Source organism: Aquarana catesbeiana, linkage group LG01 (genome assembly GCF_042186555.1).
Source record: "Aquarana catesbeiana isolate 2022-GZ linkage group LG01, ASM4218655v1, whole genome shotgun sequence".
NCBI lineage: Eukaryota > Metazoa > Chordata > Amphibia > Anura > Ranidae > Aquarana > Aquarana catesbeiana.
Genome location: NC_133324.1, coordinates 235,605,520 through 235,629,216, shown reverse-complemented (window position 1 = coordinate 235,629,216; position 23,697 = coordinate 235,605,520). Strand labels below are relative to the sequence as shown.

The 23,697-nt window shown below is 43.8% G+C and overlaps 1 protein-coding gene across 1 annotated transcript in view; it reads left to right on the top strand.

The window, feature by feature from the left end:
- The window catches only part of PTPN11 (protein tyrosine phosphatase non-receptor type 11), a 151,744-nt gene that overhangs the window by 28,169 nt on the left and 99,878 nt on the right, over positions 1-23,697 (top strand). Inside the window, exons 3-9 of the mRNA XM_073625934.1 lie at positions 837-1,031; positions 2,796-2,988; positions 13,305-13,421; positions 13,521-13,634; positions 19,932-20,028; positions 23,276-23,355; positions 23,454-23,612. Coding sequence (XP_073482035.1) covers positions 837-1,031; positions 2,796-2,988; positions 13,305-13,421; positions 13,521-13,634; positions 19,932-20,028; positions 23,276-23,355; positions 23,454-23,612 — 955 coding nt within the window. The remainder of the gene's footprint in view (positions 1-836; positions 1,032-2,795; positions 2,989-13,304; positions 13,422-13,520; positions 13,635-19,931; positions 20,029-23,275; positions 23,356-23,453; positions 23,613-23,697) is intronic.

Sequence of the window (23,697 nt, the reverse complement as noted above, 5' to 3'; positions counted from 1 at the left end):
TTCGAGTTGCCAAGTGACTGCCAAGAAACCTTATGGATTTAGACATCTCTAAAGAAGAGTGGAACAAAATCCCTCCTGAGATGTGTGCAAATCTGGTAACAACCTACAAGAAATGTCTTGCCTTGGTGCTTGCCAACAAGGGTTTCTCCACCAAGCCATGTTTTGCTTGGGGATCAAATACAGTACTTATTTTACTCACTGAACTGCAACTCCGTTTATAACATTTGTATCGTGTTTTGTTTCTGGATTTTTGGTTGATATTCCATAAAAATAATAGACCCTTCATTTCTTTGTAAGTGGGCAAACTTACAAAATCTGCAGGGGATCAAATAATTATTTTCGCCACTGTGCATGTTTCAGTTGTGGCTATGTACAAAAACAACAATTGTGCTACACAAGTCGCACCCGTGTGAGAGCAGTAATTCTAAGGCCATCTTTCCTGGTTAACTTTAAAATGATGATCTGCACAGGCTTTTATGTCACCGTCTATGGACAATTTTGGGTACTGTTTATTGCTGTTTTATTGGCAAGTGCAATTTTAAGGCTTGACGTGTTGGGTATCTATGTACTCAATGCAGGCTCATCTTTCTATATGGCCTTAGTTAAAACTTCATATAGAAAAGTTTAATGTCCCATTTTTATTATGTCAGAAAAAGTTCTCTTATGCAAGTGGAGAAATTGCTGCAGTCAACATTCAGTTTGTTTGCATGTTTCCCAGGAAAACAAAAAAATTATTGTTCTCTATGGGAAAGTGTTTTTTATTTTTATTCTCCTCCTCTCAAGTTTTTATAAATCGGCTCACAAACTATATCTTAGCTAATGTCTTATCATTTCAGGAGGAATGGAGCGGTTACACATATTAAAATCCAGAACACAGGTGATTACTATGACTTGTATGGTGGTGAAAAGTTTGCTACACTGGCTGAATTGGTTCAGTATTACATGGAACACCATGGACAGCTAAAGGAAAAGAATGGGGATGTTATTGAGTTAAAGTACCCATTAAACTGTGCGGATCCTACATCTGAGAGGTGAGCGGTCTCTTGATTTCTCAAAATAGAGATGGTCAATTTTCATAGTATCTTATTGCCTAGCATTTCACGGTTATGAGTACAGCAGCACAGACCCCTCTGTAGGTTAAAGAGGAGTTCCGCCCACCCCCCACCCCCCCGCCCCATGAAAAAATGAATTGTCAGCAGCTACTGACTTTTAATATTAGGACACTTGCCTTTCTAGGGTTCCCACGATGTCGGCACCCCAGCTGATTTTCGGATTGGCTCTCGGGTGCTTGCCGCCGCCATTCGTAGTAGAGGAACCCGGCAGTGAAGACTTTCAGCTTTACAGCCGGTTCCCTACTGCATATGCGTGAAGAGCGCTGCACTTTCTTACTGGCCCGGTGGCGATGGAAGGAAGAGGGAGGCCGAACTTCCGTGGGATGGCACCACGGCAGAGTCTCCTGGAAGTGGGGAAGGGTACCTGTCAAATACAGGTACCGTCACCCCCTCCCCCCTGAAAGGTGCCAAATGTGGCACCGGAGGGGGGAGAGGTTCCTCTTTTGGGTGAAACGCCGCTTTAAAACCTCTGGGTTAAATTTTTTTTTTTTTTTTTTGGAGAGCATGTAAACTTTTATTTTACAAGGCCAAACCAATTGTCAATGCCCCTCAATTATGTTTTGTGTCTAAATACTCAGTACGCTGAGGAAACTTAGCATTATCCCAGCACTGCAATGCAGACATCAACAGTGCTTTGTTACAGTAAGGAGCCATTGCACTATTGCCCCCTTTTCATAAATGTAATTGTTTTTAAAGAGCCAGTCTACTCAAAATAAATATTTTAGTTAAAGGTAGAGGCTCATGAGCACAGCCCCCAGCTTCTTCAACAGCAAGATAATCCCAGTAAACATGCATACAGAGCCACACACTGATGACATGGCCCGTTTCTTCATTCAGGCAAGCTGGATTCCTAGATAGTACCTGCCTATAGGTCATGTCTCCTGCTTCACTCCAGGCCTGGGCTCCCTAGGCTAGTCTCCCCCCCCCCCCTTCTCCTGTAACATGTGTGCTGTTACTCTGACCTGGGGCACTCTTTTTGGTCTGTGGGAGGTTCAGGGCTTTGTCCTCTTTTATGGGGGCTTGGTTGGAAAGTGCAAGGTTCCCCTGTTTCTGCAGCAATGCCTGCCATGTGCTAGGTGGGTGGCCATTTTATTGTAGCTGCAGCAGCCAGTTTTGGTGGGACCCACTAGCTGCAGTGGCCATTTTGCCTTAGATGGTATGGGTGGCCATTTTGAGGTGTACTGGTGTGGTGGCCATTTTGTTGAGGATCTGGCTTCCCTGTTCTCTAACCTGGGTTGGTGCACAGGTGGCCATTTGGTGGAGTTTAAGCCGGACTTTGTACATCCCGTAGATGCCTGTGCAACTTACATTAGGTGCTGTTTCAAGCTGGCAGGGTCACACAGTACTACACGTTAGTTTACAATACTTGTGAACCTGCAGATTGATGACTTTTCCAGTAGGACCTATGTAGCGTAGGCTGCTCCTGTGCAGTGCCATGTGGCCTAGTTGGCTTAGATGACCAGAATGCTGCCTGGCATAGGTGGCAACTCCTAGACTCGGACTCTAAATGGATATAGCTAAAATGGGGAGAGCAAGCAGGGCTTTTTAACAGTTTTAAAGTACATTTATACTTTTAAGATGATTTAGCTTTCACATATGACATTCTATAATGTTGTGTATTGACCCCTTTTCATTAATAACTATTATTTTCTAACTAGAATTCTGTGTTTGCTTGGAGATTAGGTGGTTCCATGGTCACCTCTCTGGGAAGGAAGCAGAGAAGTTGTTAACCGAAAAAGGTAAACATGGAAGCTTCCTGGTTCGTGAAAGCCAGAGCCACCCTGGAGATTTTGTGTTGTCTGTTCGCACAGGGGATGACAAAGGCGAGAGCAATGATGGCAAGTCTAAAGTGACACATGTCATGATACGGTGCCAGGTAATTTGTCTTAATAACCACTTCAGTTTTTCATTGTTCTTTTTTGTCATTTATAAATTCTGCTACATTGATTTAAAAAAAAAAAAAAGCTTTTCTTTCAGAAAATTTTGTGATGTGTACATTAACCACTTGCCTACTGGGCACTTTAATCTCTTTCTTAATCAGGCCAATTTTCAGCTTTCAGGGTTGTTGCACTTTGACAATTGGGCAGACATGCAACACTGCACTGTTTATGAAATTTTTTTGATCATTTTTTTTTTTTTTTTCACACAAATAGAATTTTCTTTTCTTTTGGTGTGGTATTTTAATCACCACTGGGTTTTTTTATTTTTTTTGCTAAACAAACGAAAAAAGACAGTTTGAAAAAAAAATTTTTTTTTTTTTTTTTTTTTTTTTTTTAGTTTCTGATATAAGACTTTTGCAAATAAGTAATTATTCTCCTTCACTGATGGGCGCTGATGAGGCTGCGCTGATCGGCACTAATATGATGCACTGATAATCGGGACACTGGTAATCAGTGCCCTGATTATCTGTGTACTTGTCCACTGTGACACTGGCGGGTTACTGGCTGTGCTTTCCTTGCACAGTGACAGTGTGTGTGAAGTAATTACTGCCGATAACTGGCAAGTCTGTTTGGACACAGCTGATCACATGGTAAAGGGCCGCTGTGATTGGCCCTTTACCCTGATTATTCTGCTGAGATCAGATGATGAGGTGCAGGAACCCAAGTCCCTGCGCTACATCTTGGTTCTCTGTCATCAGAAGCCGGCTGTCTCCAACAGTGTCAGGCGGCCGGCCTCTGACGAGGACCGCAGCTCCGCCCACTAGCTGCTGTGAGTCTCTCTACTCCTGCAGCCTCCTGGAACATGTGAGGTGGAATACCAGGAGGCTGCTGCAGCAGGGACATGTTATTCTCACTTAGGCTAGAATTGTGGTGGGCAGGGCCAGACCTAAAATTTAGGGGGGAGGGAGGGAGACGAAAAAAGTACAGCTTTAAATTGCAGAAGGTAGTGACAGTGCAAAGAGCTTTGGTTGACCTGAGGGGTGAAGGTTCGCTTCAACTTCAGTAAATACAATTGGCCCTGTTTAATAATTCTTATTTTTTAGGCCAAAAATTAAGAAGTCAAAATCAATTTAAAAAATCGCACCAGGAGAAGACAATTTGAGATTGGTTGGATTGGGTTGCTGCACTTAGTGTATTTCAATCCAAAAATATAAATGTAATATATTACAGATTACTAGTCCTTAGATGTGATAGCTGCATTTGTTTTGCTTTTTAAGGCTTTTTTTAATTTCCTTTCACCTAATGATCCTTCTAGTTATACACTTCCTGTCCTATGGTACAATGGGGAACACTTTACCCCAATTTGTTTTTTGCAATGTGAAAGATGATGTTACACCAAGTAAATGGATACCTAACGCTTTAAAATTGTGCACACTCGTGGAATGGTACCTAAAAATCTCCATACGCTACGCCAGTGTTTCTCAACTTGGTGCCCCAACAGGTCATGTTTTCAGGATTTCCCTCAGATGAAACAGCTGTGGTAATTAATTATTAAGGCCGTAAAACTAATCAAATCACCAGTGCAAAATAATGGAAAGCGTGAAAACATGACCTGTTGGGGCGCCTTGAGGACTGGCATTGAGAAACGATGCGCTATGCTTTAAAAAAAAGTTTATAGGCTACAAGTTGAGTTAGAGGAGTTCTTGTGCTAGAATTATTGCTCTCACTCTTAAGGTTCTCGGCAATATCTCACATGTGTGGTTCGAACGCTCTTTACTTATGCGTGTGCAACCTATGTATGCGCTCACTTCTGCGTGCCAGCACGAGGGGACCGGGGCGTTTTTCCTTTTTTTTTATTTAATTTTTTTTAAACATCCCTTTATAATAGGAATAAGGCATGACAAGTCCTCTTTATGGAGACATCTGGGGTCAATAAGACCCCAGATATCTCTTCTACTCCAGAAAACATAGGATCAAAAACAAAAACAAAAAAAACTTTGATCTCTGCTTTCCAGGAAAAAAAACTGGCAGTGTTTATATGTCACTGCTTCTGGCTTCCCAGGGCCTCCACCATCCGTTCCCCGGCCAGCTCTATGATAATCCGCTGCTGGATCAGTAATCCGGCTTCCCGATCACACAGGAGAGCCCGGAAAGGCACCGGAGGGCCAAGGGAGTAGGGGACATCCCCTCCCTTTGCCTGTAAAAGCAATCCAGCAGCTGAATAGCCACTGGGATGGATTTTACATTACAGGGAATCGCCGGCTCAAAACAAAGATATCTGAATGATGCCTGTAGCTGCAGGTGTTTTGTCAGATATGGTGACCCATCAGAATTTCAGAATTGGTAACGGAAGTGATATGATTTTAATACATTTGCTGATTAGATGAAAATACAAAGTTCATTAGAATATGCTAATGAGATGTGTTAAAAAATTTATATATATATATATATACACACACACACACACACACACACACACACACACACACACACACACACACACACACACACACACACACTACTTTCCTCCTTCTGCCCAGCAACCACCGATGAAGTTGATAAACTCCTCTCCATGGCCCACCTGTCCCCTCACAATTACTGCAACCACCTTCCCACTCTATCCTAAACTTCCTAACCCACATCTTCTACCTCTCCCTCTCATCCGGCACCTTTCCTTCCCTGCTCAAACATGCACTGGTTACCCCCAGCTACCTGCTCCCATTTGCCTCCAAGCTCATCGAATGTCTTGTCCATGACCGAGTGATTCGCTACCTCACGGACAACAACCTTCTAGACCCCCTACAGTCCGGCTTCCGTCCGCAACATTCTACTGAAACTGCCCTACTAAAACTCACCAATGACCTACGAACTGCTAAAACCAATGGCCATTACTCCATACTCATTCTCTTAGACCTCTCTGCTGCCTTCGACACAGTTGACCACCTGCTCCTCCTCAGAAAACTACACTCCCTTGGCCTCTGATTCTGCTTTATCCCGGTTCTCCTCCTACCTTTCAGTGTAACTTACAACTCCATCTCCTCTACTCCTCTTCCTCTCTCTGTTGGGGTACCACAAGGCTCTGTCCTTGGGCCCCTCCTATTCTCGCTCTATACCTCTTCCCTGGGTTTAGTTGATAACCTCCCATGGCTTCCAATACCACCTCTATGCTGATAACACCCAGATCTATCTCCCTATTCCTCAACTCACCCCCTCGATCTCCTCACGGATCTCAAACTTTTTGAATGACATCTCGATATGGATGTCGCACCACTTTCTCAAACTCAATCTTTCTAAAACTGAGCTTATAATATTTCCTCCTTCCCGCTACCCCCCCATGACTTTACCATTAAGATCAACAGCACAACCATTGGTCCCTCCACAAATGCCAGGGTGCTGGGTGTAATCCTTGACTCTGACCTCTCCTTCAGCCCCCCACATCCAATCACTGGCTAAAGCCTGCCCCCTTAACATCCGCAACATCTCCAGAATTCGATCCTTCCTGACTAATGACACCACAAACTAACGTATTCACTCCTTGATTATTTCCCGCCTTGACTACTGCAACTCTCTCCTTAATGGCCTACCCCTACGCAGGCTATCCCCCCTTCAGTCTATTATGAATGCTGCTGCTAGACTAATACACCTCACTATTCAATCTGTGACTGCTGCCCTTTCTGCCAATCCCTTCACTGGCTTCCCCTACTCCACTGTATAAAAATCATAATGCTAACCACAACATACAAGGCCATCCACAACATCGTCCCCAGCTACATCACCAACCTCATCTGCAGATATCGCCCAAATTGTCCTCTGCACTCCCCCCAGGACCTCCTGCTCTCTAGCTCCCTTGTTACCTCCTCTCATGCTCGCCTTCAGGACTTCTCCAGGGCCTCTCCCATCCTCTGGAATTCCCTGCCCCAGTATATCCAATCAGCCCCTAACCTGTCCACCTTTAGGAGATCCCTGAAAACTCACTTATTCAGGGAAGCCTATCCCACACCCATCTAACAACCCCATCAAATCATTCCCCGCATCGATTACCTTTTGTACCACCACCTCCTCCCTTTAGACTGTAAACTCTGCGAGCAGGACCCTCCTGTCCCTTCTGTATTAAACAGTACTGTAATTGTGCTGTCCCCCCTCTACATTGTAAAGAGCTGCGTAAACTGTTGGCGCTATATAAATGAATAATAATAAAGAGATAGAGAGAGAGAGATTTATCGTACATCACGGGACACATAGTAGTAGTAGTAGTAGTAGTAGTAGTTACTATGTGGGTTATAGGCCACCTTTAGGTGATTGACACTGGCACACCCTAAGACAGGAAGTCCACTCCCTATATAACCCCTCCCACTACTGGGAGTACCTCAGTTTTTTCGCCAGTGTCTTAGGTGTTGGTCACGAGTAAAGATGTGCTATGCTGAGCTCCACTGGAATATTCCTTTGCTGGGGCAAGCTATGCAACCGGATCCATTCAAGGTGTCTTTTCAGGCCGAATTTAATGGTACCCGGTCTTCGCGGCGGAAGAAACGAGGTTTAGCCCGTAACGCTTCTCTTTTTAGAGAGCTGGACCCCAGGATCCAGTACTTTATGGATGAAAAAAACAAAGTTTCATGGCAGGGTGCTTTACGGGTCCAGGGAAGTGGAACCCCCGATAAAAAGGGGCCCCGGTCACTGAAGGTTTTTTAACGGAGCTCACTGTGAGGTTTGAAGATTGGGTCTGTTGGTTTTACCACAGAATCCCTGCGGCGGGATAAGGTAAGTGGAGATTCCTAAGGAATTTTAAATTTTCTTATGGATTGTCTCCTTTAAAAGTAAATGTTGTCATGCCTAAAGTCACCACTTGGGGGCTGTATAGAGCACATACCTTGTTCATGCGTTTCTTAGATCGCTCTGTATCAGCAGAAGCTGCAGACTTCCCTCCGGCTAGCAGTCCCAGGCCTTTGGTAAGATGTTGGGGGCGGGGAGGGGGGATTTTTTTTCTAATAACACCCCCCACCTGGGCAGAAGCTCTCCCCCTCTCCCTGGATAAGTAGGGGGAAGCCGCTCCGTTCTCCACCGCCTCTGCACGGCGGTTTGTCACCAGCTCTCCTCCTCGACGCCCCCCCCATTTGTTACTCTCTCTCTCCCCTTTATTTATTTATTTTTTTCTCCCACATTCCTATGTCCTTTGTGACCTTATCCAGAAATAATGTCCCATTGCTTACTAATCCATTTTGTATTGTAATAGTGCATTTTTAAGCATTTTTAATCACTTAATAAAAAAACACTTTTTTTTTTTCATTATTTAACTGTTTTTCCTTTTTTTTTTTTTTTTTTTAGTACTATTTCACATTTATTGTTCACATATTGTATTAAACAGTTGATCTTTAATTCATCCCTCTTTTTTCATCTTTATTTTTTTGTAAAAATGTGGTTCCGCTGGCTGTTATGGTTCCACAGCCGCGGACCTCCTACCCATATGTTTTAAGCCAGATCTCCCGCCCATGTATTTAAGTTAAAAATAAATAAAGAATTGCGCTAGGTGCATAAATAGTGAAAAATAAAAAAACAATAATAAACAAAATAACAGTGATATGAGTCCTGCTGCTAGGCACTATAACCCCGATATAAGGCAAAATTTGTATGGATGTAACAGCGCAGCGCTGGACATGAATCTAAGTGGATAATTATAGCAAATAGTGATGATAATAGTAACAAAAAGTAACAATATAATAGTAAATACTATAAGCGATCTATAATAATGATAAACCACAAATGTGCAAACATTCATCAGTGGGAAAACATGCTCCAAAGTCCAAACAATAATGGAAAGTAAAAATAGTGAATGAAAAAAAGTCCAAAATTGTATGTAAAGTGCAGAATCGCAATCCAATGAGAAAATGAAGGCTTACCAGAAAGCATGCGACCGCCCTTATTCAGGGGGGTCAAAACAGGCTTAGTAGATCACCGTTGATATCCTATTTGGAACCAACCGCAACTGATGTCCCTCTGATTATCTTCAATAACAGCTTCCCAGCAGCAGCAGGAGACAGGAGAAAAAGGAGGTTCCAGGATGGTTCAAGTGGCCAGTATTCCAGCAAGGATAAACCATAAAAAAGAAAAAGGGGGACTTTATCATGTCTTCATATTTTAAGAAAAGGATATTGTATGCATCCTTATGATTGTACCATCCTTGTAAGTGATCAAACCATTTGCCTCCATAAACTGAGCCATGCTGAAAGGGGGAGAAAAGTCATCACTGCCTTTAGGAATACTTGACAAAGCTAGCTCTGCACACACCTGAATCAAAGGCTGAACCTGGCGTCAATCGACATCAAGGATGAATACCTCCATGTGCCTATTTTCCCCGCTCACCAGAAATATCTACATTTCGAGGTAGAAAATCTTAATTTTCAGTTTGTAGCTCTGCCTTTCAGTCTAGCTACTGCACTGCAAATGTTTACATAGGTCCTGGCCCCTCCTCTAGCCAGATTAAGGGCCCGAGGTATAACTATTATAGTTTACCTAGACGATCTGCTCTTGATAGACCAGTGGGTAGCCCGCTTAGACCAAAGTATGGTCACCACAGTCAACTACCTGGAATACCTAGGTTGGATTTTCAACCTAGAGAAATATTCCTTAAAACCGTCAAGGAGATTAGAATACTTGGGTCTGATCATACATACAGCCCAAAAAGGGTATTCTTGCCCCAGGCAAAGATCATTGCCATTAAAAGAACTGATTCAGATGGTCAAAGCAAAAAAGAATCCTTCTATTTGGCTTTGCATGAGGTTGTTGGGAAAGATGGTGGCTTCATTCGAGGCCATTCCTTATGCTTAGTTTCATTCGAGGCTGCTGCAAAACAGTATCCTAGTAGCTTGGAACAAGAAGGTCCAAGCTCTAGATTTCCCAATGTGTTTGTCTCCAAAGGTACGCCAGAGCCTCAGTTGGTGTTTGATAACCAAGAATCTGCAAAAGGGAAGATCCTTCCTTCCAGTTACCTGGAAGGTGGTAACAACAGATGCGAGCCTTTCAGGTTGGGGAGCAGTCCTGGAAGAGGTGACTGTTCAAGGGAAATGGTCCAAATCAGAAATGGCCTTGCCCATCAACATTCTAGGGATTCGGGGCAGCGTGCCTGGCCCTGAGTGCCTGAACGTTCAAGTTACGGAATTGTCCTGTCAGGATCCAATCAGACAATGCCACAGCCGTGGCCTATATCAATCACCAAGGGGGCACAAGAAGTTGTGCTGCCTAGAGAGAAGTGAATCATATCCTAACTTGGGCAGAAAACAGTGTACCTTGCCTATTGGCAGTCTTCATTTCAGGAATAGAAAATTGGCAGGTGGACTATTTGGGTTCGCCAGCAGTTGTTCCCGGGAGAATGGTCCCTTCACCCCGAGATCTTCCTGGCAATATGCCGAAGATGGGGGATTCCAGATGTAGATCTGTTTGTGTCCAGGTTCAACAAGAAGATCAACAACTTTGTGTCAAGAACAAGGGATCCACTGGCATGCGGAACAGATGCCTTGGTGATTCCACGGAATCGGTTCTCACTGATTTATGCATTCCCTCCTATTCTGCTGCTTCCACGACTTCTTCGCAGGATCAAGCAGCTGATTCTTGTGGCCCAGAAGATCTTGGTATGAAGAGATCATAAGGATGGCAGTAGGGGACCCATGAACCCTACCACCACGTCCAGACCTACTCTCGCAAGGTCTAGTATTCCATCCTACCTTACAAACGCTAAATTTAATGGTTTGGCTATTGAGACCCACATTCTGAAGAAGCGTGGGCTGTCATGTTCAGCGGTATCTACCTTGATTAATGCAAGGAAGCCGGCCTCTAGAATCATATATTATAGAGTCTGGAAGGCATGTGTTTCCTGGTGTGAATCCAGGGGTTGGCACTCCAGGAAGTATGTCATCGATAGAATCCTTGACTTTCTGCAAATGGGGTTAGCGATGAAGCTGGCCTTGAGTACTATCAAAGGCCAGGTCTCGGCCTTATCAGTATTATTTCAACGACCACTTGCTTCACATTCTTTGGTCCGTAACTTTTTATACAGGGGGTAACGTGGCGTAATCCACCGGTTAGGTCACCCCTGAATCCTTGGGACCTGAATTTAGTTCTGGCGGCATTACAGAAACAACCTTTTGAGCCGATACGACATATTCCCTTGGTCCTTTTGACAAGGAAACTAATTTTTCTGGTAGCCATATCTTCTGCAAGAAGGGTATCAGAGTTGGCTGCTCTTTCTTGTAAAGAGCCATATTTAGTTATTTACAAGGATAGGGTAGTATTGCGTTCTCATCCTAACTTTCTACCGAAGGTATTGTCAGGTTTTCATCTAAACCGGGATATTGTTCTACCTTCATTTTTTCCAGAACTCTTTTCTATGGAAGAAAAGTCACTACATTCTCTTGATTTGGTGAGAGCAGTCAAAGTCTACTTGAAGGCGACTGCTCAGATTCGAAAAACTGATGTTTTGTTTGTGTTGCCTGAAGGCCCTAAGAAAGGATATGCAGCATCAAAATCTATTATTTCTAAGTGGATTTGACAAGTAATTGTTCAAGCTTATGGTTTGAAGAGGAATATTGCACCCTCTCAAAATAAAGCGCACTCCACCGGGGCTGTTTAGTACTTCATGGGTAGTGCATTGCCATGCCTCCATGGCTCAAATCTGCAAGGCCAGAACTTGGTCTTCAGTTCATATATTTACCAGATTCTATCAGGTTGATTTAAAAAGGAATGAGGATATCGCCTTTGGGCACAGTGTGCTGCAGGCAGCAGTATAGGTCCTCTGGTCTCATGGTGCCCTACTTTTGTTGTGTCTCCCCCCCTCAGTTAACATTGCTCTGGGACTTCCCACATAGTAACTACTATGGCTCTGTGTCCCGTGATGTACGATAAAGAAAATAGGGTTTTTATAACAGCTTACCTGTAAAATCCTGTTCTTGGAGCAAATCACGGAACACAGATGTTCCCCCCCCCCCCTCTTCTAATACACGTTTATTGCTTTGCTGCAAAAACTGAGGTACTCCCAGTAGTGGGAGGGGTTATATAGGGAGTGGACTTCCTGTCTTAGGGTGTGCCAGTGTCCATCGTCTAAAGGTGGCCTATAACCCACATAGTAACTACTGTGGCTCTGTGTCCCGTGATATGTTATAATATAATTATAATAATTAATAAATAATAATATCCCGTGATATATTATAATATAAATTATTTATATAAATTTTGCGAAAGTTAGGGACATGTCCCCCAATTTTTTTTTATTTTTTTTTTATTTATTTCAGGTACTTATATAGCGTCGTCAATTTACGCAGCGCTTTACATATACATTTTACATTCACATCAGTCCCTACCCTCAAGGAGCTTACACTCTAAGGTCCCTAACTCACATTCATACATACTAGGGACAATTTAGACAGGATCCAATTAACCTACCAGCATGTCTTTGGAGTGTGGGAGGAAACCGGAGTACCCGGAGGAAACCCACGCAGGCACAGGGAGAACATGCAAACTACAGGCAGGTAGTGTCGTGGTTGGGATTCGAACCAGCGACCCTTCTTACTGCTAGGCGAGAGTGCTACCACTACACCACTGTGCTTTTAAGATGAGATCACGGGCCATAAAAATGTGACTGCTCAGTATCTGTTAAAATCATAAATCATCCCCTAATAGTCAGCCCTAGAATTCCTCAGATGAAAAAGTATATGATAAATATGTTGCATTTAAATATAACAGAATATAGGTAAGTAGAACATTTTAGATGGTGTTTGCTTTCAGAGAAAATTGGTAATTAAAAAGAGATTATCAGTATATACAGTATAGCACAAGCTGGCCATAGATGGATCTTTTGTTTTTATTTTTTGATCAGCCGGCGGGGCTGATCAAACAAACTGAGCAGACTCCCCCATCCACAAAATCCAGGTGGATGGAGGAATCTCTGTGCTATTGTATTGTGACAGCGGGACACTTCCACTGTCAGAATACATTGATCAGTGCTACAGCTAGTTGCCTGCAGGAGCTGATCAAATGACAGTTTTCCATTCCCATTCAAGAGAAGCTAGTTGTTAGATTGATTCTTTTGAGCGGGAATGGCTATTGATGGATCGAAATTCAGCCAGTCCTTGCTGAATCAGGGGTAATGAAGTCTCAGCACTTTTCACAGCTATTAGAATGCAACTTGGTATTTTGTACTATAGGCCAGAAATTTGTCTTTATGGCCTTTTCACTTGATAATGGAATTCTGCCTTTCAAAAGAAAAGCGGGTATGACTGATCTATGTGAACCCCTAATCCATTATATGATTTGTCTTCTTGTTTAGGATATGAAATATGATGTTGGAGGAGGAGAGAAGTTTGACTCTCTAACAGACCTTGTGGAGCATTATAAGAAAAATCCCATGGTGGAAACACTTGGCACAGTACTACAACTCAAACAGGTAGAGGGTCATCTATAATCCTGTCCAATCACATGAAACTTATCTGCAGCAAAGGGTTTGCTTTTATAACCCTTTTTTTTTTTTTTGTTTTGTTCCCAGCCTCTGAATACAACCCGTATTAATGCAGCAGAAATTGAAAGTCGAGTAAAGGAACTGAGTAAACCTGCAGAAACAGCTGACAAATTTAAGCAGGGCTTTTGGGAAGAGTTTGAGGTATGTCAATTTAAGCTAACTATAGAACTCAGAAGGTGGCAGATGTGATCAAGTTGCTTAGAGGACATTTTCTATGAAAGATCTTTTCATACCTATCTCAGATCATCCAAGTATGAACGTTTATAGTAGTATGAGGAAGACTGCCAGATGACTCCAGAGCCAATTTGTTTTGATAGTGTACAATGGCAAAAAAGGGCCAGGAAACCCCAATCCATGCGATAGTATGGGCCTGTTGGTAGAAAATTAGAGGCTCTCCCTAGCTTGTGCTAGACGCATGGGTGCGTAACCTGTTGCCCTTCCTACTGTTGCGGAACTAAAAGTCCCATGAGCCATCCTTGTTCCGAGGATGACTCCCAAAGGCAGAAGCATGATGGAACTTGTAGTTACACAAAAGCTGGAGGGCCACAGGTTGCGCACCCACTTGGCTAGAGAAACCTGCTAGAAGAAAACTTGTGCTTTTGTGTATATCATTATAGTGCCAGTCTGCCTCTGAACAATGCCCCCTAGTGATGGTTGCAAGCAGTTTGCTAGACCTTGTAATTCAGTCTTCTAAAACAACCATACTATTATAAACTAAAGTTATTGGCTTTAAAACTAACACATTCTTTTAGGGTTATTCAGGGAGGCTGCACTGAAATGTGTAGATAAGACATGTATAGCAAAACTGCTGCTGTCATTTTAAGTATTCTAATTTATAAAGAGATGGTTTTACAGATCTTTTTTATAATGTCGTGAACACCAGCTATTATTTACAGTAGGGAACATCTGTCTTCAGTTTTGTTAAATACAGACTATCTAAGCTGTGGGCAGTAAAATACTGTGTAGTGCAATGAAAGCAATTGTTTTAACTTTGCAGCTAGCATTTTGTGCTCTGTAATTACCATAAAAGAGAATGTGAAGGGACTATGTTTGCAAACATTTTTTAAGGTTATGTAAGACTTGGCTTGTGAGCTCTTTGACTTCTGTTTATTACAAGCCGTTTTCTTGCTTTGTGGCATTGCAGTATTCTGTCTCTGCACTGCTGGTATGCTGGTGTCTAACACTGCAGTGTCTAAGACAGAGTATACTGCTGCATAATAAGATCTATGGGATGTAAAAGGACCAGACCTTTGTGGAAATGACAGTATTTTCTACCCAGTCAAAAACTGCAAGCATATGACCTGTTCTCTGCGGTTACATAATCAGAGACTTTACATGTTTTTTTCCCGTGTTTATATACATAAACTCTACAGAACATAAATGTAAAACATCTGATGATACTTGTTCCTGAAAAACAGTTAGTTATTGCTTTCCTGTAATGTGTGTTGTAAGACTTTTGTATACCAGGGGAATTTTTTTTTTTTTTTGTGGAGGACCTCCAGCTTACTATGTTTTAGGAGATCCACAGTTAATATTGCCTTGAACTGTGCCACTAATGTCTTTGATCTCACATATGCACATACAGTGCGTCCGGAAAGTATTCACAGCGCTTCACTTTTTGTTGACAGCCTTATTCCAAAATGGATTCAATTCATTATTTTCCTCAAAATTCTACCAACACTACCCCCAAAATAACAACGTGAAAGAAGTTTGTTTGAAATTTTTGCAAATTTATTAAATATGAAAAACGAAAAAAAAAATCACATATACATAAAGTATTCACATCCTTTGCTCAATACTTTGTTGAAGCGCCTTTTGGCACCAATTACAGCTTCAGTGATTTTTAAGTATGACACTACAAGCTTGGCACACCTATTTTTGGGCAGTTTCTCCCATTGTTTTTTTCAGGACCTTTCAAGCTCTATCTGGTTGGATGGGGTGCGTCCATGCACAGCCATTTTCAGATCTCCCCAGAGATGTTCAGTTGGGTTCAAGTCTGGGCTCGGGCTGGGCAGGACATTCAGAGAGTTGTCCCGTAACCACTCCTTTTGTTATCTTTGCTGTGTGCTTAGGGTTGTTGTCCTGTTGGAAGATGAACCTTCCTCCCCAGTCTGAGGTCCAGAGCGCCCTGGAGCAGGTTTTCATCAAAGATGTCTCTGTACATTGCTGCATTCATATTTCTCTCAATCCTGACTAGTCTCCTAGTTCCTGCCACTGAAAAACATGGTGTTGGGATGGGATGGTATTGGCCAGGTAAAGAGCAGTGACTGTTTTCCTCCAGAAATGATGCTTGCCATTCAGGCCAAAGAGTTCAATCTTTGTTTCATCAGACAGAGAATTCAGGTGCCTTTTTGGCAAACTCCAGGTGGGCTGTTATGTGCCTTTTTACTGAGGAGGGGCTTCTGTCTGGCCACTCTACCATACAGACCTGATTGGTGGAGTGCTGCAGAGATGGTTGTTCTTCTGGAAGGCTCTTCTATCTCCACAGAGAAACACTGGAGCTCTGTCAGAGTGGCCATCAGGTTCTTGGTCACCTCCCTGACTAAGGCCCTTCTCCCCCGATCGCTCAGTTTGTCTGGGCGGCTTGCTCTAGGAAGAGTCCTGTTGTTTCCATTTACAAATGATGGATGCCACTGTGCTCATTGGGACCTTCAATGCTGCAGAAATGTTTCTGTACCCCCTCCCCAGATCTCTGCCTCTATACAATCCTGTCTCAGAAGTTTACAGACAATTCCTTGGACTTCATGGCCAGATTTGTGCTCCGACATGCACTGTTAACTGTGGGACCTTATATAGACAGCTGTGTGCCTTTCCAAATCATGTCCAATCAATTGCATTTACCACAGGCTGGGTTCACACTAGTGCGACAAACACTCTGACATTGGGAGCTCATGTCACATGACGTCTGAAAATCAATGTTTCCCTATGGGAGCCGTCCTAACTGGTCCGACACAAGTTGGTCCGACTTTGAAAATGCTCCCTGTACTACTTTGGTCCGACTTCGATCCTACTTTAGCCCATTGACTATCATTAAAGTCGGATCGCCGTCTCACATGATCCGACTTTGGCATGCGACTTGAGGGGGAACTCCGTGCCAAATTTTAAATAAAAAACCGGCATGGGTTCCCCCTCCAAGAGCATACCAGGCCCTTCGGCCTGGTATGGATTTTAAGGGGAACCCCCTACGCCGAAAAAACGGCGTGGGGGCCCCCAAAATCCATACCAGACCCTTATCCGAGCACGCAGCCTGGCCGGTCAGGAAAAGGGGTGGGGACGAGCAAGCACCACCCCCCCCCGAACCGTACCAGGCCGCATGCCCGCAACATGGGGGGGTGGGTGCTTTGGGGCAGGGGGGCACCCTGCGCCCCCCACCCCAAAGCACCTTGTCCCCATGTTAATGAGGACAAGGGCCTCTTCCCGACAACCCTGGCCGTTGGGGTCTGCGGGTCTTTTAGGAATCCGGGAGCCCCTTTTTAATGAGGGGGCCCCCAGATCCCAGCCCCCCCACCCTATGTGAATGAGTATGGGGTACATCGTACCCCTACCCATTCACCTAGGAGAAAAAAGTGTCAATAAAAAAAACACACAACAGGTTTTTAAAGTAATTTATTAGGCACCTCCGGGGGTCTCTTCCTTCTTCTCCGCGGTCTCTTCCTTCTTCTCCGCGGTCTCTTCCTTCTTCTCCGCGGTCTCTTCCTTCTTCTCCCGCTCTCCGGTATATTCTGCTGGGCTCCTCCGCTATCTTCTGCTCTTTTGCCAGCTCTTTGGCTAGCAGTGGCCTGGTCTTCTCCGCCGTTTTCTTCCCTCTTCTCTTCTTCCGATGTTGACACGACGTTCTCTCCCACTGTAATGCTGTGTGCGCGGTCCGCAACGACCTATATAGGGATGGGGCATGGTCACTGGGTGATGTCACCCGGTGAGCCCGCCCCTTATTATGTCACAGTCCCATCATGCCCCAGGACCGAGTGACCGCGCCCCATCCCTATATAAGGCATTGCGGACCGCGCACACGGCATTACAGTGGGAGAGAGCGTCGTGTCAACATTGGAAGAAGAGAAGAGGGAAGAAGACGGCCGAGAAGACCGGGCCACCGCTAGCAAAAGAGAAGAAGATACCTGAGCGCGGAGAAGAAGCCGGAGAGCGCGGAGAAGAGGGAAGAGACCCCCGAAGTCGGAAGAAGACCCCGGAGCTGCCTAATAAATTACTTTAAAAACCTGTTGTGTGTTTTTTTTTTTCTTTTTATTGCCACTTTTTTTCCCCTAGGTGAATGGGTAGGGGTACGATGTACCGCATACTCATTCACATAGGGTGGTGGGGCAGGGATCTGGGGCCCCCCTTATTAAAGGGGGCTCCCGGATTCCGATAAGCCCCCCGCCCGCAGACCCTGACAACCAACGGCCAGGGTTGTCGGGAAGAGGCCCTTGTCCTCATCAACATGGGGACAAGGTGCTTTGGGGTGGGGGGCGCAGGGTGCCCCCCTGCCCCAAAGCACCCACCCCCCATGTTGAGGGCATGCGGCCTGGTACGGTTCAGGGGGGGGCGCTCGTTCGTCCCCACCCTTTTTCCTGACCGGCCGGGCTGCGTGCTCGGATAAGGGTCTGGTATGGATTTTGGGGGGACCTCCACGCCGTTTTTTCGGCATAGGGGGTGCCCCTTAAAAATCCATACCAGGCTGAAGGGCCTAGTATGCTCTTGGAGGGGGAACCCATGCCGTTTTTTTATTTAAATTTTGGCGTGGAGTTCCCCCTCAAGATTCATACCAAACACAGTACCTGGTATCCAAGTCGGATCCCCGTTCATTGAGTCGGACATATGTCTAGTAGCAGGGCAAAGTCGGATCCAAAGTAGGAGGGCTGTCGTGTCGTACCAGTGTGAACCCGGCCTTAAGGATGATCAGTGGAAACAGGAGGCACCTGAGCTCAATGCGTGTCATGGCAAAGTCTGTGAATACTTATGTACATAGGATTTTTTTTGTTTTTTATTTTTAATAAATTTGCAAAAATTTGAAACTTCTTTCACGTTGTCATTATGGGATATTATTTGTTGAATTTTGAGGAAAATAATGAATTTTAATCCATTTTAAAATAAGGCTGTAACATAACAAAATGTGGAAAAAGTGAGGCGCTGTTCATACTCTCCGGATGCCCTGTATGTTTCCAGATTGGGCTACAAGGAAAATTATAATCTACATCATCAGCCTGTCATATATTTTGTGCAATGAGAACAGGACAACACGCGCAAGAGCAGCCAATCATAAAATATATACTTATATTTAGGGTGTTTGCTTCCATTTTAAAAGACAGGTAAATAAATAAATAAATATATATATATATATATATATATATATATATATATATATATATATATATATATATATATATATATTCAACTCTGTTAAGCTAATGTAGTGTACAGAAATTTATCGTTGCTGTTTTTTTTTTTTTTTTTGATCGGCTGCGCTTGCTTTACTCAAGTCTGGGCTTGAGAAAGGTCTTGTAAGTGCTACCAAGAAATAATTGGTTAGTTTCAAGATCCCTTGCAGCAGAGCTATAGAAATCATCTGTCTTTTTAATATTGTAAAAAACAAACTTAATGGAAACCTGTAGGAATCTCTGTATTCCATCTTTAGATATAGTTTCCTTCTGGTGTAAAAATTGACCACTGCTGTGTCTAAAGCTGGAGGAGCAATAATTCTGTTCTAATGAGTCAATTAGAATAGAATTTAATATATTGCCATGAGCACACAACGTTCAGCTTCCATGCTCCGATTGTCTGGGGCTTTGACAAATACAATGTGAAAGTTATTATCATGCTTTATGCAATTCTCCAGCATAGCCTAGAAAACACTAAAAATACCCCGCATGCAAACAGGTACTCATCTATTCGTTTCAGGAGACCTCATACTGTCAGGATTCCTGTTCATCCATCAACTGCAGAAAGTTTGTTTTGGAAAGCTTTTTAAAAAGTTTTTTTTCTTGTACTTTTTTCGAGTGAGCTATACTGCTTGTCTTCTATTTCTTCTATTAATTAGATCTCACAGACTTCTTAAATATTTTATTTCAATGTCTAAGTGTGGCACACAGCTGCAGTCTTCACAGAAAATATTTACAGTCATTTATGAATACAGAAATGCTGCTGTTTTGGTATGCGAATGGCCCTGAATTCAAGTTTTACTGGTAATGAAGTGATAGGTTATTTCCACCTCTGCGTGTCCTTGTGTGAAGCGGTGCGGTGTCATCCACACAAGGGATGTATATTTTAGGAACGTGTTGACAGCAGACCTCATTGTGGTTCTGACTGACAGGTAATTGCTTAGTCTGGAAGATGGTTCTGCAGTAGGTGAAGAAAAAGCACAACACATCTGCTTTAAATGACAAAGATAAAGGTTTCTTGTGAAATGGGCTTTATTGCATTTTTTTTTTCCTTCATTCGTTTCAGACTTTGCAGCAGCAAGAATGCAAACTACTGTACAGCCGCAAAGAGGGGCAGAGACAAGAAAACAAGAACAAAAACAGATACAAGAATATTTTACCTTGTGAGTACAACACATCACTCCGAACAAGTGGCATTTAGTACTCTCAAGAGATTTTACATTCACAGGCTGGGCTCCGTATTAAGGAGAAATGTCATCTTTCTGATTAATTGCCATTTCCTTAGAATAGTAGGCACTCTGCAATTGGCTCCATACTGACCATATTCAGCAAGATTCTTGATTGGATAGATTGATAGCAGTACAGTCATTGGCTTCCGCTGCTGTCCATCAAATCCAATGACGCCAGGGGGAAGGGCCAAGTCCAGTTTTCGTGTCTATGGATGCAAATGCTGGACTCAGGAGCGCGCCAGCAAGGTGATCCCCCAGGAGAGCGCTTCTCCTAGGGCACTGGTTCTCAACCTGGGGGTCGAATGATGATTTGCCAGGGGTCCCCAAATCCTGGGCTGTTCCTGAAGTATGCACTGCTCTCCCAGCCTTTTTGCGGCCGCTCAGGGTCGGGACCCCCTCGGGGGTCAAATTATGATTTGCCAGGGGTCACCGAATCCTGTGCTGTTCCTTAAGCCCGCACGGCTCTCCCAGCCTTTTTGCGGCTGCCCAGCAGGGCTGTCCCTGGAGCCTGCAGCCGCCCCACTACAGTTCTTAGATCAGCAGATTACCTTGATCAAGAGCACCAAAGTTGGCTGATCAGAACTCCCCCCAGCACTGCCACTGATCCCAACCCCCCCACCAAGGAGTAACAGAAGGAATAAAAATAGAGAATACTTGAAAGGGAGAGGAAAAGAGGGGTTGGAATAAAGAAAAAGGGAGAGAAAGAACAATGCCGCGTACACACGGTCGGATTTTCCAACGGGAAATGTTGGATGTGAGCTTGTTGTCAGAAAGTTCGACCGTGTGTATGCGCCATCAAACATTTGCTGTCGGAATTTCTGCCAACAAATGTTTCTTGGCAGGTTCTCAAATTTTCCGCCAAGAAAACTTTGTTGTCAGAAAGTCCAATCGTGTGTACACAAGTCCGTCGCACAAAAGTTCACGCATGCTCAGAATCAAGCAGAAGGAGCTGCACTGCCTATTGAACTTCCTTTTTTTCGGCTCGTCGTACGTCTGGTACGTCATCGCGTTCCCACGTTTGGAATTGTTGGTCAACATTTGTGTGACCGTGTGTATGCAAGACAAGTTTGAGCCAACATCCTTCGGAAAAAAATTCAGGATTTTGTTGGCGGAAAGTCCGATCGTGTATACGGGGCATAAAAAAACACGGCTAGAGAGAGGGATGGGGGGAAAAAAAACAGGAAATTAGGATAGAAGGAGATAAAAGGGAAAGAAGGAAGAACAAAGAGAGTGGTACATCCTAAAATGTACCATAAGGAGTTTTAATACTGTACTAGTGGAAGGGATCAGGGAGCGCTAAATATCTGTGGGCTAGGGGTGCAAATTACTTGTCTTGCCTTGGGTGCTGACAACCCATGCTGTGAAAATAATTTTACTGTTAGGGGTCCCCACAACTTGGGAAATGTTATCAAGGGGTCACGGCACTAGAAGGGTTGAGAACCACTGTCCTAGGAGGCTATCTGAAGTGAGGAGGAGTCGCAAGGGCCGCCGAGGGACCCCAGAAGTCGAGGATCAGGGCCACTCTGTGCGAAACGAGCTGCACAGTGGAGGTAAGTATGACGTGTTTGTTTAAAAAAAAAAAAAAACGAGCCTTACAATCACTTTAACAGCATTGCTTGCAATATCATCCCGCCCACAATTCCACTATCTTGTACGAGCACAGTTACATGCTAAAATGCACTCTTGCTGGTTAGAGATTTGCAAAATACTATTATTCTCACTGGCGGCTGCTGGGTTTTCTTTGGGGGGGGGGGGGCTGTACAACCCCCCTGCTTTCTATCTGATGGACGGTCTGGCACTTAACCCATCTGGGTGGCGGGCTGCGGGCACAGTGGACCCGATCTAGGTGGTGGTCAGCAGCTTCGGTGTCCTCCTCTCCAGCACGGCAGCTCCTCTCTCCTCCTCCTAGGTGCTAGGCCTCCAATAGGATCGCCTGATGTTTTGGCCAATCGGGAAACGTGTCTCACGACCCGCTTCCTGATTGGTGGGGAGGACATTTAGTGTGAAAATAGCAAGGAGAGCCCAGTCCTAGAATCACAGCTTCCTTGACTTTTGAGTCATACTGTTTCTTTTACGGTTCCAGTATCCAAGAAAAGCATTGTTTTTTGTATCCAAGGTGCATTCGTGGTTAGCGTGGAAAGTCTCATGTATGTGTATTGACCCAAGGAGCATGTACTAAGGTTGTAATGCTAGTTTAAAGGATAAGTTCACCCTTACAAAAAAAATTAAATAATACATGAATACATGGTAAAAAAAATATGCATTTATTATTTTTTTCGTTAGGGGCTAGTTAAGCATTGCACCCATGCTCAGCAGATCGTGGGTGAAATGCCACGTTCCTGCAGACTGTCTGCGTAGCTGTCCTGCCCGTACCTGCAATACAGGCAGGAAGCTCAATGAACTACCTTGAGAGCTCAACAGCGCCCTGGTAGTTCAGTGAGAACTACAACCCGACATCTGCAAAGGCTGTTGGTAAATTCACTTCAGGGATCTGTGAATCAATAAAGAAGCTGTGTGGGTGTAGCCCTGCACGACCACGCTCTCTTTGAATTGTGACAGCGAGTGCGGGTGGAAGATCCCTGGCTCACTGTCACAAGGAGGTGGGGGGGGCGGTGGATAGAAGGAGAGGGGTCAAATGCTGAACATGTTACACCCTAAATATGAGTGTAACATGTTCAGAAAGGTGACCCTATTCTTTTAATAGTTTGTGATTGCTGACTCATTCATTTTAAGTAATGGGTTTGTGTACCATGCTCCCTATTGTGCTGCCTGACAATTCAAGCACTTGGGATAACACTTCATCACTCCCAAATATGAAGAAAACGTGTACTTACTTGAATGTCAAAGATTACTGTTACTGACATCGCCTTCTGTAAATGCTAGTTGCCGGCTGGCTGTCATGCTTATCCCATAACTTCTGATTTCACTTGCATACTTTTTCTGGGTCAGTGACTGAAGTCATTGAAAGCCAAGCAAGTTGGAATTTTCAGAAGGAAAAAAAAACAGTAACTGCCTACTAATTTCTATTAGGGTTTCTGTTAAAGTACAGGGAGCGTAAAAATAGGCTGAAGCATAAAATCACCAGGCCACCTTCTCACCTCTTTCTAAAATATATCCAAATCCACTTTGTCAGTAGTGATAAGAATGTTGTTTTACTATAACTTATTTTCTTTCTATACAGTTGATCACACAAGGGTTGTTCTTCATGATGGAGATCCTAACGAGCAAGTCTCTGATTATATTAATGCCAATACTATAATGGTAAGATCCTTTCTCAAGTACTTGAATGCCCATTTCTTTTATTTAACACAATATGATCGTGGTTTTCCATTATATTTTTACTATGTTTATGTTTACAGCCTGAATTTGAAACAAAATGCAACAATTTAAAACCCAAGAAACGTTATATTGCTACTCAGGGCTGCTTGCCAACTACAGTAAATGATTTCTGGAGAATGGTTTTCCAGGAAAACTCCAGGGTTATCGTCATGACGACAAAAGAAGTTGAACGAGGCAAGGTGTGTTTTCTTACGTAGCTGTCTCATTTGTTTTGTCTAATCGTTTGTGAATTACTCAACACTGGTTGTTGATTATATAAAGGTG